This window comes from Globicephala melas, chromosome 16, assembly GCF_963455315.2.
Source record: "Globicephala melas chromosome 16, mGloMel1.2, whole genome shotgun sequence".
NCBI classification, from domain to species: Eukaryota; Metazoa; Chordata; class Mammalia; order Artiodactyla; family Delphinidae; genus Globicephala; species Globicephala melas.
Window position 1 is genome coordinate 77,482,828 of NC_083329.1, and position 13,484 is coordinate 77,496,311.

At 48.4% G+C, this 13,484-nt stretch overlaps 1 protein-coding gene across 2 annotated transcripts in view; it reads left to right on the forward strand.

Moving 5' to 3' along the window:
* The window catches only part of NID1 (nidogen 1), a 95,042-nt gene that overhangs the window by 67,339 nt on the left and 14,219 nt on the right, over window positions 1–13,484 (forward strand). For both annotated transcript variants that reach the window (XM_030839482.3, XM_030839483.3), the window contains exons 13-14: window positions 7,405–7,623; window positions 10,171–10,343. In XM_030839482.3, coding sequence (XP_030695342.1) covers window positions 7,405–7,623; window positions 10,171–10,343 — 392 coding nt within the window. The remainder of the gene's footprint in view (window positions 1–7,404; window positions 7,624–10,170; window positions 10,344–13,484) is intronic.

A 13,484-nucleotide genomic window follows, 5' to 3' on the forward strand; every position in this document is an offset into this window, starting at 1 on the left:
GCCAGCTTTGCCCTACCGTCCCCCAACCCCCCCCCCCCACCCTGGAACTGCTCCTGTAAAAGCCAGCAATGACCTTCACTTTGTTAGATCTTAGCCCTGCCCCCATTTCTTAGCAGCGCTTGGTACAGTTGACCTCACCTTCCCGCCTAAAACACTTTCTTCTTTTGGTGTCCAGGGTACCACACCTCTTAGTTTTCTCCATCATTGTCTGGTATGTGTCACTGGGGGTACGATGAACCTCATTGAATGGATGAGGGTTTAGACAGGCTACTAACTTGCCCAAGGCACCTGGCTAACTAGCCAAGATCAACTGCTAAATATTTCTTAAGCATCTGTGATGTGCCTGTCACTGTACTTGGCACATAAACAGTAACGTCTGCGCTCAGGAGGAGCTCACACTGTCCCTGTGCAGGAAAAGAGAGCACTTGAAACTATAGCGAGTCTGGAAGTGGTAACTCGTGGCTGGGAGGGGAGATCCAGGTGGGCTAGGGAAGTGAGGGAAAGCGTGAGAAGTAGGATTTGGCCTTGGAAGATGGGTAGGATTTGAACAGGAGATGGGGAGGAATAGTGGGGACGAGATACCGTTAAGCAGCTCAGGTGAGGTCAGGACGTAGAGGATCCCGAAAACCAGGCCCCCAGAGGCTGGAGAACTCCTATGGTCTTGAGGCCCGTGGCCCCCTCTGGCCACTACCTCCCTGCCTTGCAGCCTCACACAGCCTCATTTCCAAGTCGGCTTCTCCATCCCTTCTTTTTCTCGAAGTCCTCTCACCGTAACCCCAAGAAGCATCATGTCACCGCCCTCACCAATATCCTGAATTTCCTGGCTTCTTTATCCTCCTCCATGCACGGCCTGAAAACCCCCAGCTTGAGGTGAGTCCTACACCCAGGCCACTGGGTTCAACCGCGCAGAGCATTAGGGGTGTATTAGGAACACTGCAGAGATTGATTGCCCTCGGTGTCAGGTGACCCCTTGACCGAGGTGGTCCTCCTCTCAGCTCCCAAGCAGCCTGTTCGACGCTACCAGCCACTTCTCACAATGCGTTACCCTGGGGGGGTCCTGTGAACTCCCAGGGCCCTCGTATCTAGCGACAGTGCCCGCAGCCTGCAGGGCACCTGGCTCGCAGAGGTTTCAGTAAATGCTTATAACAAATACATAAATGATTCAAGGGTCTATGGGGTTCCTGATCTGAGAGATACACAAATTTAAAAAGCCCACACTAGGGAATTCCCTGGCAGTCCAGTTGTTAGGACTCTGCGCTTCCACTGCAGGGGATACGGGTTCGATCCCCGGTCGGGGAACTAAGACCCTGCAAGCCACACAATGGGCCCCCCCCAAAAAAAGGCCCACACTTATGGGGTGTCAGGAGAGGAAGGATGCAGGGGGTGGGCCGAGGAGACGGGAGTAAAACCCAAAGACGCAGTTTCACACGATGAGACGGCACAGGTGCCGACAGGCTAGAGGTGCATTTTCTCTTCCTGATGCTTTATGACCTTTCTGCCTTCCCCTCCCCTTTTGCCCTTTGCCAATTGCTAGTTTATTTCCCCCTTTCTGGGCATTCTCCTTCCTCACCAGTCCTGTAAGGATTGGGGGCAAATGTTGGGAAGGGACCTGAAGAGAGTTCATAAGTAGAGAGATTTTTACCACCATCATCATCATCATCGGTGGTGGAGATTGTGGCGGTGTCCTTAGTAAACCTCACATCAGATGGGTATTGTTCTTTTACTTGTAGATTCCCATTCTTGGAAACTTGGCAATCTTGGACTAACAAGGGTCCATTTGGCAGCTAACGAGATGAGGCTAGGAGCCCAAAATCTCAAACCCAGCAGAGACCAGGCATGGTTTTACCACGCCCATGTTAGCTCATCCCAAGATGCGTGTGTGTGGCAGTGCCACCGGGAGCAGATGGCCCCTTACGGAGGGGACTGGACTGTGCAGGAAGAGGTTGAATAAACGGAACCCCCCCCCCCCCCCCAGCGAGTTCCTCCATCCCACTGAGTATATCAGAGGCTACAAGTTATTTATTTGAATTAACACCTAGGAAGAAGTTTAATTAGGCAAGGGAATGGGATGTAAATCAAGAGACAAAAACATGTGCTTTTTTTCTTCTCCATCTATTTCCTTTTCCTCTCATTCTCTTTGTCCCCAATTTGAGAAGAGTCACCCCAGACTCCCTGCTGTTCCCTGGATAAGTATCAGGTCTCGGATGCTTCCTCCCCCCGAGCAGATTAAACTAGGTGAACAAAGAGAATCTTGCCTCAGTTATTTTATCAACCAGAAGCAAGGCCGATGTGTCTTTATTAGCCCTTCCCCACCCCACCCACAGTGGGACATTCCCTGTGGGAGCCTGGAGCCTTGAGCAGGAGACACCCACAGGGGCTGCTGTGGGCCAGGCTGAGAAGCCATCCCAGGGAACACAGTGGTATCACAGCTTTCCATAGACACACTTGGGGAATTTCCCTGGCGGGCCAGTGGTTAGGACTCGGTGCTTTCACTGCCGAGGGCGCAGTTTCAATCCCTGGTCGGGGAACTGAGATCCCACAAGCCACGCAGAGCGGCCAAAAAACAAAAAATACACACACTTGAAATTCTGTTTCCTGAGTCACAACTGAGGTCTCCCCCACCTTAATATAAGTTCAAGATACAGCACTTAAGATACAGTTGAGCAAGAGGGAAGACATATGGGAACATATGTATATGTATAACTGATTCACTTTGTTGTAAAGCAGAAACTAACACACCATTGCAAAGCAATTATACCCCAATAAAGATGTTAAAAAAAAAAAAAAGATACAGTTGAGATACAGCTCCACTGGAAATCCTAGATCACTTGAGATTTTGTGTATTGGCTAACCCAAAACTGTCAGCCGCGTACAAGGGAGGTACCCCTTCCTCCCTTAAAAGTTTCCTTTGGTTGACAGTACACAGAATACCAAGCCTGTTTTCTAGCTGGAAAGGCGGCATCATATACATATGTTGATGGAAGGGAAACAAGTCTGTGGGCCACAGACAATTTGGGGGAGTGTGTTAAGCTAACTTGTGTGTGTCACCGTTGCCATAACACATTCAGTGTGCGGGGGGTGTCCTAGGCACTGGGCATGTGGGTGCAGAGGGCCCGGGGCTGGGCTGGGAATCCAGAGACCCGGGTTCTAGCTTGAGCTGAGCCACTCGCTAGTGCTGTGGCCTGGGGAAGCCAATCTGAGCTTCCGTTCTCTCATTTGACGTAAAAACCGTAGTTGCCTGTTGCATAGGATTATGGTGAGAATCAAGTGAACGATGTGTGAGCAGAGACAGCTTGTACAGAAACTAAAGCCCTGTACAAATGTAAGATACTGAGGAAGTAAACAAGCCCTACATCCAAGAGTGAAGAAAACCAACATTTTTATCATCAACCAGACAGCTTATTTGTGTCTTTGTTTGGCTCTTCCTACATCAAATACGTTTTGTTGTTGTTGTTGTTTTTAATTTTATTTTTTTAATTGAAGTGTAGTTGATTTACAATGTTGTGTTAATTTCTGCTGTGCAGCAAAGTGGCTCAGTTACACACATATATACATTCTTTTTTATATTCTTTCCATTATGGTTTATCACGGGATATTGTATATAGTTCCCTGTGCTATACAGTAGGGCCTTTTGTTTTTGTTTTTTATATTAGCCTCTGGGACAAAAGAGAAAGCAGACCCAGTTTCCCCTCCCAGGTTCAAAACACACTTTTCTGGCAGGCTCGCTGTTTCTAATCGAGGGGCCAGCCGTGTCCAGCAGGCTGACATGAGAACTGGCAGCACAAAGGCACTTTAAACGTTCATCGGCAACACATCACCGAATGCACTGTGAAGGCCTGGTGTAGATACAGTCCCGGGTGAACACCCTCTCATTCATTTACTATATGTATTAAACTTGGATGCTTTCATGCCACATCCACAGAGTTGAGTTGTGACAGAGACCATATGGCCCACATAAGCAAAAATATTTATTCTCTGCCCCTTAGCAGGAAAAGTCAGTGGAGCCGTGCCCTCGATCGTATAACCACAAACGTCCAGTAAAGATCAGAAAAGCACTCCAGCACGCTTTTGCTCTCCAAGCCCTACAGAGAGGATCTCTTGTGTGATACAGTCACAGATGAACGCTAGAACCCGGGTCTCTGGACTCCTAGCCCAGCCCCGGGCCCTCTGCACCCACATGCCCAGTGCCTAGGACGCCCCCTGCTCACTGAACGTGTTATGGCAACGGTGACACACACACGTTAGCTTAACTCACTCCCCGAAATTATCTGTGGCCCACAGACTTGTTTTCCTTCTGTCATCTGGCGTAGATACAGTCACAGATGAATGCTGGAGTGCAAGACTTAAAATTCCAGCCGTTCACATTGTCTCATCACATTCTGCTCACGCCTCAAATAATACCGTGGGATTAGTTACTCCTGCCATCGCTGGTCAACCAGCATTGCTGACAGGGCCAGAAGTGGTGGAACTGAGGATCAAAAACATTTTTCAGACACGAAATTCTGTGAAATATGTAATATATTATTATATACTCTATTATTACAATATATATATTATGAACACAGTAATATATTAATACACATTAATATATTAACTAGAGTATTTATATAAGATTTCTCCCTAACATAACTAGCAATGCCCTAGAGCAGGGGTTGACAGCTACAGACCCACAGGCCAAATCTGGCCCACTGTTTGTAAATAAAGTTTTATTGGCACACTCATTCATTTACAATATGTATTAAACTTGGATGCTTTCATGCCACATCCACAGAGTTGAGTTGTGACAGAGACCATATGGCCCATATAACCAAAAATAATTATTCTCTGCTCCTTAGCAGGAAAAGTCAGTGGAGCCCTGCCCTCGATTATATAACCACAATCTTCCAGTATAGATCAAAAAAACGCACTCCAGCACGCCTTTGCTCTCCAAGCCCTACAGAGAGGACCTCTTGTGTGTATGTGCTGTGTCCTGGGCTCTTCTGTCAAGACACTGACTCATTGGATTGTTACTGTGTGTTTGCTTGTTCCCTTCCCTGCAGACTGGGAGCTCCTTGAGGGCAGGGCCTGGGGTTTATTCCCATGTCCATCCCCACTCCAGCCCAGGAGGGGCTTCCTAAGTCAAGGTTAAGGGGATGCAGTCCCTCATTACCTTCTCAGAGGCTGGAATCTGCTCAGGGAGACAGACCAGGAACAGCCTTAGAGTCTCAGCATCAGTGTGATGAGAGTCACAGGGCGGGCGAGCCCAGATCATCCTGGGAGCTCTTGGAGGGCCCGAGAAGCACATGCCTGAGCTGATTCTTGAAGGATTCACCGGGCAGGAGGCGGGGGTGGGCGGGGAGTCACACAATGAACGGCGCATGGAAAGGCCCACAGGAGAGGGGCAGCAGACGTGGTTCAGTTTGGCTGAAGTGTGGCTCTCGGCAGTGTCTGGGCATCGCTTTGGGTGGCGGTTGCCTCAGAGATGATGGCAGCGCTGGCCTGGCTGGATGCTGTGGTGGCTGGAGTCTAGCCAGCGTGGAAGCAGCTGCAACTCTGCCACTTACAACTCTATAAACATGGGAGTTTACTCCAGTTCATAGCTTCTCATCAGCAATTTCCCAAAGATAGAGCAGTATTTCCCAGCCTTGGGATCTGAGTTACACAGTCAAAAGGCCATGTTTCATGCCAAACACTAGCACGTAATTAAAAGGAAACATACAAATATTGGTAAATGTGCCCTGTGATCTTTGGTCTCCCAAATCTTTGACCCAGACTCAGTGTGGATAATCAAGAAGCTGGTGATGATAAAAAGGACAAATTTAAGAAACACTTGAAATTTCTTAAAACAAATGTCAGTGCTGTCCATCGAGTGATGAATGGATAAACAAAATGTGGTGTAGCCATGCAATAGTATATTATTCAGCCACAAAAAAGAACAAAGTACTGGGACTTCCCTGGCGGTCCCAGTGGTTAAGACTCTGAGCTTCCACTGCAGGGGACGCGGCTTCGATCTCTGGTCGGGGAACTAAGATCCCACATGCCGCGTGGTGCAGCCAAAAAAATAAATAAATAAAAAATCTTAGGGCTTCCCTGGTGGCACAGTGGTTGAGAGTCCGCCTGCCGATGCAGGGGACACGGGTTCGTGCCCCGGGCCGGGAAGATCCCACATGCCACGGAGTGGCTGGGCCCGTGAGCCGTGGCCGCTGAGCCTGCGCGTCCGGAGCCTGTGCTCCGCAACGGGAGAGGCCACAACAGTGAGAGGCCCGCGTACCGCACACACACACAAACAAAATCTTAAAAAGATAAAATAATGAAGTCCTATTACATGGCTACAACATGGATGAACCTTGAAAACGTTCTGCTGAGTGAACGCAGCCGGACCCGAAAGGTCGCATATCGTACGATCCCATTTATGTGAAATAATCAGAATATAGGTAAATCCATAGAGACAGATGCAGACTGGCGGTTGCCAGGGGCTGGGATGAAGGAGGAAGTGGAGACAACCATTTAATAGGTCTGGGGTTTCCTTTGGAGGTGAGGAAATGCGTCGGTGACAGAGGAAGGAGGCGGCCACTCAGCGTTGTGACTGTACTGATGCCACTGCCTTGTTCACTGTAAAGTGGTCGATTTGGGGACTTCCCTGGCGGTCCAGCGGTTAGGACCCGGTGCTTTCACTGCCGAGGGCCCGGGGTCAATCCCTGGTCGGGGAGCTAAGATCCCACAAGCCGCGGGGTGCTGCCAGAAAGAAAAAAAAAAAAAGGTTGATTTTATGTTATGTCAGTTTGCCTCAGTTTTTCAAAACTGAAAAAAAAAAATGGCCTAGGAAGGAAAAGAAAATGTAGATATACTCTTCTTGACCGTTAAATTCACTAAATAATAATGATGTTTAAATTTTTTTTAATTAATAAAACATTTGAGATTAACATATACACACTACTATATATAAAATAGACCATCAACAAGGACCTACTGTGTAGCACAGGGAACTCTACTCAATACTCTGTAATAACCTATATGGGAAAAGAATCTGAAGAAGAATGGACATATGTATATGTATAATTGAATCACTTAGCTGTACACCTGAAACTAACAACATTGTAGATCAACTATTCTCCAATATAAAATAAAAATTAAATTAAAAATTTTTTAAAATAAGCTATAAGGATATATGGTACAGCATAGGGAGCATAGCCAATATTTTATAATAACTTTAAATGGAGTATAATCTATAAAAATTTTGAATCACTATGTTGTACACCTGAAACGAATATAACATTGTAAATCAACTATACTTCAATAAAATAAATTAAACATTTTTTTAAATTAATGAAACAAAACTCAGTAGTGAACAGGCAGCTCCTGAGGTTCTGAGTTGGATTTGGGGACTTGAGCTGATGACCCCCCTTTTGCTCGCCTCTCTCACAGAAGTGGAGAAAACCCGATGCCAGCATGAACGAGAACACATCCTCGGGGCGGTGGACCCCCAGCGCCCCCGGCCTCCGGGACTGTTTGTTCCCGAGTGTGATGAGCACGGATACTACGCGCCCACCCAGTGCCATGGCAGCACTGGCTACTGCTGGTGTGTGGACCGCGACGGCCGCGAGGTGGAGGGCACCAGGACCACGCCCGGGATGAGGCCACCGTGTAAGTCAGAGGACAGTGCTGGAGACCGGAAGTCTCAGCACCTGCGAGCATCGCCGGGGACGCTTGCCGGGGACCCTTGCCAAAGGTGCACTTGGCACTTTCTGCCTGCCCTAAATCCTGACCTGCACCACTGGCTCGAAGCCCGTCCCCCCCTCCCTTTCTCCCCTCTGCAGCCCCCTTTTCCATCTCCCCATCATTGCCCACCCCCACCATCTCTCTCCCCACTTTCCCTCTCCTCCCTCTTAGCCTTTCCTCCTCTTGTTTTGTGCAAACCTGTTCTGTGCAAATGATGGGCAGGACCCGCTGCATTGAGGCTGCAATTGGTAGCAGAGAGGATGTGTGCTCCGGGGTCCCCGAGGTAAACCTTGCAGTGGGTGGCCCAGCATTCCAGCGGCTCTTCGCCGGCACACAGCGCAGGGATGGCAGAGACCAACCGGAGCCCCTCCCCAGGCACGGAGGGGCTTACTCAGGCGGTTCTCTTCCTGGGACACTTGCCTCTTTCACAGTTGCTCCTGGACCTTTAGGTACTCGGTCCATTTAGAACGCCAGGAGCAAACAGCCGCAAAGGGTTCTGCAAGATAGTTCTGCGACGGTCCATGACTGTGGGAAGGCGCCGAGCTGGGGGCCAGGCTCTGTGACCCTGGACAGATACTTGCCTGAGTCTCAGCATCGTCGGCCTCAACATCGGATTCAAGCAAAATAATCTCTAGGATGCTTCTCAGCTCTGAAATTCTGTCCCAGGCGTAGAAAATGGTAATTGTCACAAATTACCCAAATCTAACACAATCAATCCTTGCCTCTCCATTCTCCATTTAGCTAATAATCATAAACTGATCCCCTACCAGATAGTTTCCCAAAGCTGCTAAGAGGCTGCTGAGTAAGCAGTGATAACTTACAGGGACTTCCCTGGCGGTCTAGTGGTTGAGACTCCGCGCTTCCAGTGCAGGGGGGCGTGGGTTCAGTCCCTGGTTGGGGAACTAAGATCCCACATGCTGTGAGGGGCGGCCAAAAAAAGGGAAGTGACAAGTGATCAGTCACAATCTTCATTACGCCAGCCAGCCAGCATTAACTGAGTGTCAGATTGGTGTGGTCAGTGCTGGCAGCCCAGAAGGAAGCCCCAGTGCCAGCCCCAGAACCTCAGAGGACAGGTAAACAGGTGCAGGGTAGGGAAAGGAACCTTAAGAGAGAATAGGTGGGCCAGGAAGCACAGTGGCTTGGGGGGTTGCGGGCTAGCCCAGGAAGGCTTTGCAGAGCAGTACTGTGAGAACCAAGGTTTTGAGCAGGGTCAGGAGTCAGCTGCGCTGGGGAGAAGGGGTTGAGGAGACCCGTGGTCCAGGCAGCAGGAACAGGCGGAGAGGCAGGAAAGAAACCCGCAGGGGTCTGTGTCCTGTGGGAGGGGAGCAGAATGGAGGTAAGGACATCAGGTGCCCCGCTGAGGGGTCTGGATTGGTCCCGAGGGAGCCCAGGAAGGGTTTCGAGCAGGCGTTGATGTGACCAGGTTTCAGTTTTAGAAGAGCTGAAAGGGAGGAGTGAGACCCTGGTGGTGGGGAGGCGGGTGCAATTAATTAATTGCAGTATTTCTAATTAATCCAGGTGAGAAACTGGCGAGGGTCTGACCTGAGATGCTGGCAGTGAGTTTGGAGGGATAGATTCCAGAGATATTAAAAAGGTCCACCAAATTGTTTTATATCATTGGTTGGGTATAACAGGCAAGATGGACAAGAGGAAATAACTGAAAATGAGCTCGGTGATGACCTGGTCCCATTCTCTCACTTCAGAGAGCAGGAAACGAGCCCAGGAAGGTCCACGACGTGTCCACACAGCGAGTGTCAGGGCCGGGTCTGGGGCCCAGGTTTCCCGACAGCCACTGCATGTTCCTTACCTGCAGTACAGGCTGCCTGTCCCCTCCTGGGACATTCTCTTGTCAGGTGAGCCAGGAGATGTGCTGGGTCACCAGGTCAGCAGGTAGGAGGCAAGGCCGAGTCTGAGGGAGGATTAGCCCTGCCCATCACTTCGTTCTGGAAAGCCCAGAAGGCCTATGTTCCCGTTTGTGGCGTCTGAGACACTCCCACCTCCGTGGGATGGGGTGAGTGGGGCTAGTCCACTCAGATGGTCTCCTCGAGCATGAAAATACTCAGCAGCTTCCTGCTGGGGTGCGAGCTCTCTGTGGCCAGGGTTTCAGGGTTGCTGCTGTTGCATTGTTTTTGTTCACTGCTGCAGCCCATATGCAGAGCAGGGCACCGATAGCCAGGTTAGTTCCATTAACGGGGAGACTGAGCCATTGTTTTTTTCCAATCGACCTTTAATGTTAAACTCTGGCCCTGCATCATCTTCATCACAAATGCCCTTTGATTGACTGAGGTCTTCCTGCTCCTTGTGCTTTCGGATATTAAATGTGCACATGTGACGGTGCAGTTTGTGGTGCCATGAAGGCGACGTGACCCGGTGTGGGTGCGTGTGTGTGAGTCCGTGCACGCGCCCGCACGTGTGCGTTTGTGCATTCCTACTGCACGGGGGCCTTACTCATTGCCATCTCCCACCACCCAGGTCTGAGTACAGTGGCTCCCCCGGTTCACCACGGACCCTCAGTTCCTACCGCCGTGATCCCCCTGCCACCTGGGACCCACCTACTCTTCGCCCAGACCGGGAAGATAGAGCACCTCCCCCTGGAGGGAAACACCATGACCAAGACGGAAGCCAAGGCGCTGCTTCATGCCCCGGTGAGTGCTGGCCGATGGCGCTTGGTGACAATTTCTGCTTCAATGGCCTGGAGCAACGAGCGGGGTGCAGTCAGCCCAGGGACCAGGGCTGGACCCCTGGACCCAGGACCTCTTCATTCTGTGTGACCCTGGGTGTCCACCTCTAAATGGGGCCACTGTATTCCTAAGCACCTCCGTGAGGCTCGAGGGTGGGAGCAGAAACAGGAGGCCTTCCAGAGAGACCCCTTTGGTATCTGACCCCTCAGGTGGGCGCATCACGTGAGTTTGCTCTCTTGTCTGCGAGCATCTGCCAGGTTTGATGTTGCCGTCCCTGCTAAATTAGCAACGTGACTCATCTTTCCGCAGCCGCTCAGCTCAAGATGCGCCTGTCTGCCCAGAGGCAGTAGTAAGTAACCAGAGCTTTTCAAAGCTTCAAAGATGCATTTTGTGAGTTGGGGAATTTTTGTCCGTTAGTTAGAGGTCAGACACTTCTGAGGAGCTTTTCTGTCTGGGATCCTGACCTCCTGCCAGGAAAACAAACCTGAGACCTGGTGGAGGCTTCTGGCTGTGGACTCAGGGTTGCCAGGGCAGTGGGGGCCGTCAGGGTCCTCTAAGGAATGAAGAAGTAGCAGCGAGTGGGCTACCAGCTCTTAGAGATGAAAGTCCAGCAGGAATCCTCATTACCCCTCCGTGCTGGTTGCAGAGCCTGCGTAAAGGTTCCGGGTAGAAATGTTACTTTCTTCTCATCTTCCTTTCCCTACTCCCCTGTCTTTCCCACCTGCCCTATTTTCTCTTCCTGCCTGGATCTCTACACACCGCCATACCCCCTCTTCTTTTTGACCAGGGAGGAAACATGATCAAAAAAAGTCTGCAAAATAAAAATGCTTCTTTTTAAAAAAATGTATGTTATTGAAGTATAGTTGATTTACAATGTTGTGTTAATTTCTGCTCTACAGCAAAGTGATTCAGTTATACATATATATATATACACATTCTTTTTCATGTTCTTTTCCATTATGTTTTATCATAGGATATTGAATATAGTTCCCTGTGCTCTACAGTAGGACCTTGTTTATCCATTGTTGTTTATCCTTTTTGTTTATCCATGTAATTGTTTATGTCTGCTCATCCCAAACTCTCATTCCTTCACCCCCATCACCTCCCCCTTGGCAATCACAAGTCTGTTCTCTGTCTGTGAGTCTGTTTCTGTTTCATAGATAAGCTCATTTGTGTCATATGTTAGATTCCACATATAAATGATGTCATATGGTATTTGTCTTTCTCTTTCTGACTAACTTACTAGAGATGATAATCTCTAGATCCATCCATGGTAAAAATGCTTTTCAAAAGCCTCCTGCAAAGCAGCCGTGATTGGATTCATGTTCTTCCCAACACAAAACCCTCTGATGGGTTCCCTTCACCCAGAAAAAAATCCAGTTCTTTCCATGGCCTCCGGCTACCTCTCCCACCCCGTTCCCTACCACTGCCCCCTCACTCACCGGCTGCAGCCTTCTGGCCTTCTAGCTGGTCCTCAACTCACCATTCACACTCCCACCTCAGGGCCTTTGCACTTGCTGTCCCCCTGCCTGGAGTTCTCTCATTCCAGACACTAGCACGGTTCACTGCTGCATGTCACTTGAATTTCTACTAGCACATCAGCTCTTAGAGAAACCTGTCCTGGCTGCCCTATCCAGACTGCAGCCTCCACCTACCCTGCTTTGTCTTTCATCAGGCTCCCAGCACTACTTAAAACATTGTATATCAGGGTACATGTTCTATGTCTGATGTATCTCTTCCCACCAAGAATATAAGCACAGCAAGATCAGAAATTGTCCGTCTGTTTCATGGAGGTGTTTGTTTCACAGGGGTATTTGCAGATCCCACACAGTGCTTGGCACTTGAAAAATATTTGCTGAACAAATGTGTAAGTGATCTTTGTGATTTCCTGTTGCCTCACTGAAGCACAAATCCCTCAAGGGGTAATCATCATTCTTCCTCGTATCCACTAGCACACACTCCCGGGTAGTGGGAGTGGGTTAAATTCCGTGTGAAAGTCGTTTTCCCCCAAGACCAAGGGGAGAGGCTTAAATGCCAAATGAGGCTATGAAAAGCAGGAAATTGAGATGGGATCAGTGGAGGGAGAGTGCTGAAACAACCTTATAAATATTCACTGTGTCCTTCCTATCTATGTATCATCTATCTGTCTGTCCTTCTATGTATGTATGTATGTATCTATCTATCTAACTGTCTTTACCATCTAGCTATTTTAACTGTAGCTAATGCCACTGTGGCATTAAGTACAACCATCATCACCATCTATCTCCGGAACCTTTTTCATCATCCCAAACTGAAACTCTGGATCCATTCAGTAAAAACTCCCTCCTCCCCTGCCAGCCCTTTGCATCCCCTTCTACTTTCTATCTCTATGAATTTGCCTGTTCTAGGGACCTCCTATAAGTGGAATCATACAGTATTTGCCCTTTTGTAACTGGTTTACTTTATTTAGTATAATATCTTCAAATTTCATCCATGTTGTAGCACGTGTCAGAATTTCCTTCCTTTTTAAGGCTGAATTATATTCCATTATATGGATGTATCACATTTTGTTTATCCATTCATCCATCCGTGGAGAACTTGGGCTGCTTCCACCTTTTGGCTATTGTGAATAGTGTTGCTATGTACATGGATTTACAAACATCTGTTCAAGTCCTTGCTTTCACTTCTTTTGTATATAGACAAGACCTGGAATTACATGGTAATTCCATTTTTAATTTTTTGAGGAACCACTGTACGGTTTTCCTTAGCACTGCACCATTTTGCATTCCCACCACCAGAGCACAAAGGTTCCAATTTCCCTTCTACCTTGTCAACACTTATTATTTTCTGTTTTTTAATTGTAGCCATCCTAATATATGTAAAGTGGTATCTCATTGTGGTTTTGATTTGCATTTCTCTAATGATTAGTGATGTTAGCATCTTGTCATATACTTACGGACAATTTATATATCTTTGGAAAAATGTCTATTCATATCCTTTGCCCATTTTGTAATTGGGTTGTTTTGTTCTTATTGTTACTGAGTTGTACGAGTTCTTTATATATTCTATCAACCCCTTATCAGTTACATGATTTGCAACTATTTTATCACCTTCCATGGGTTGGTT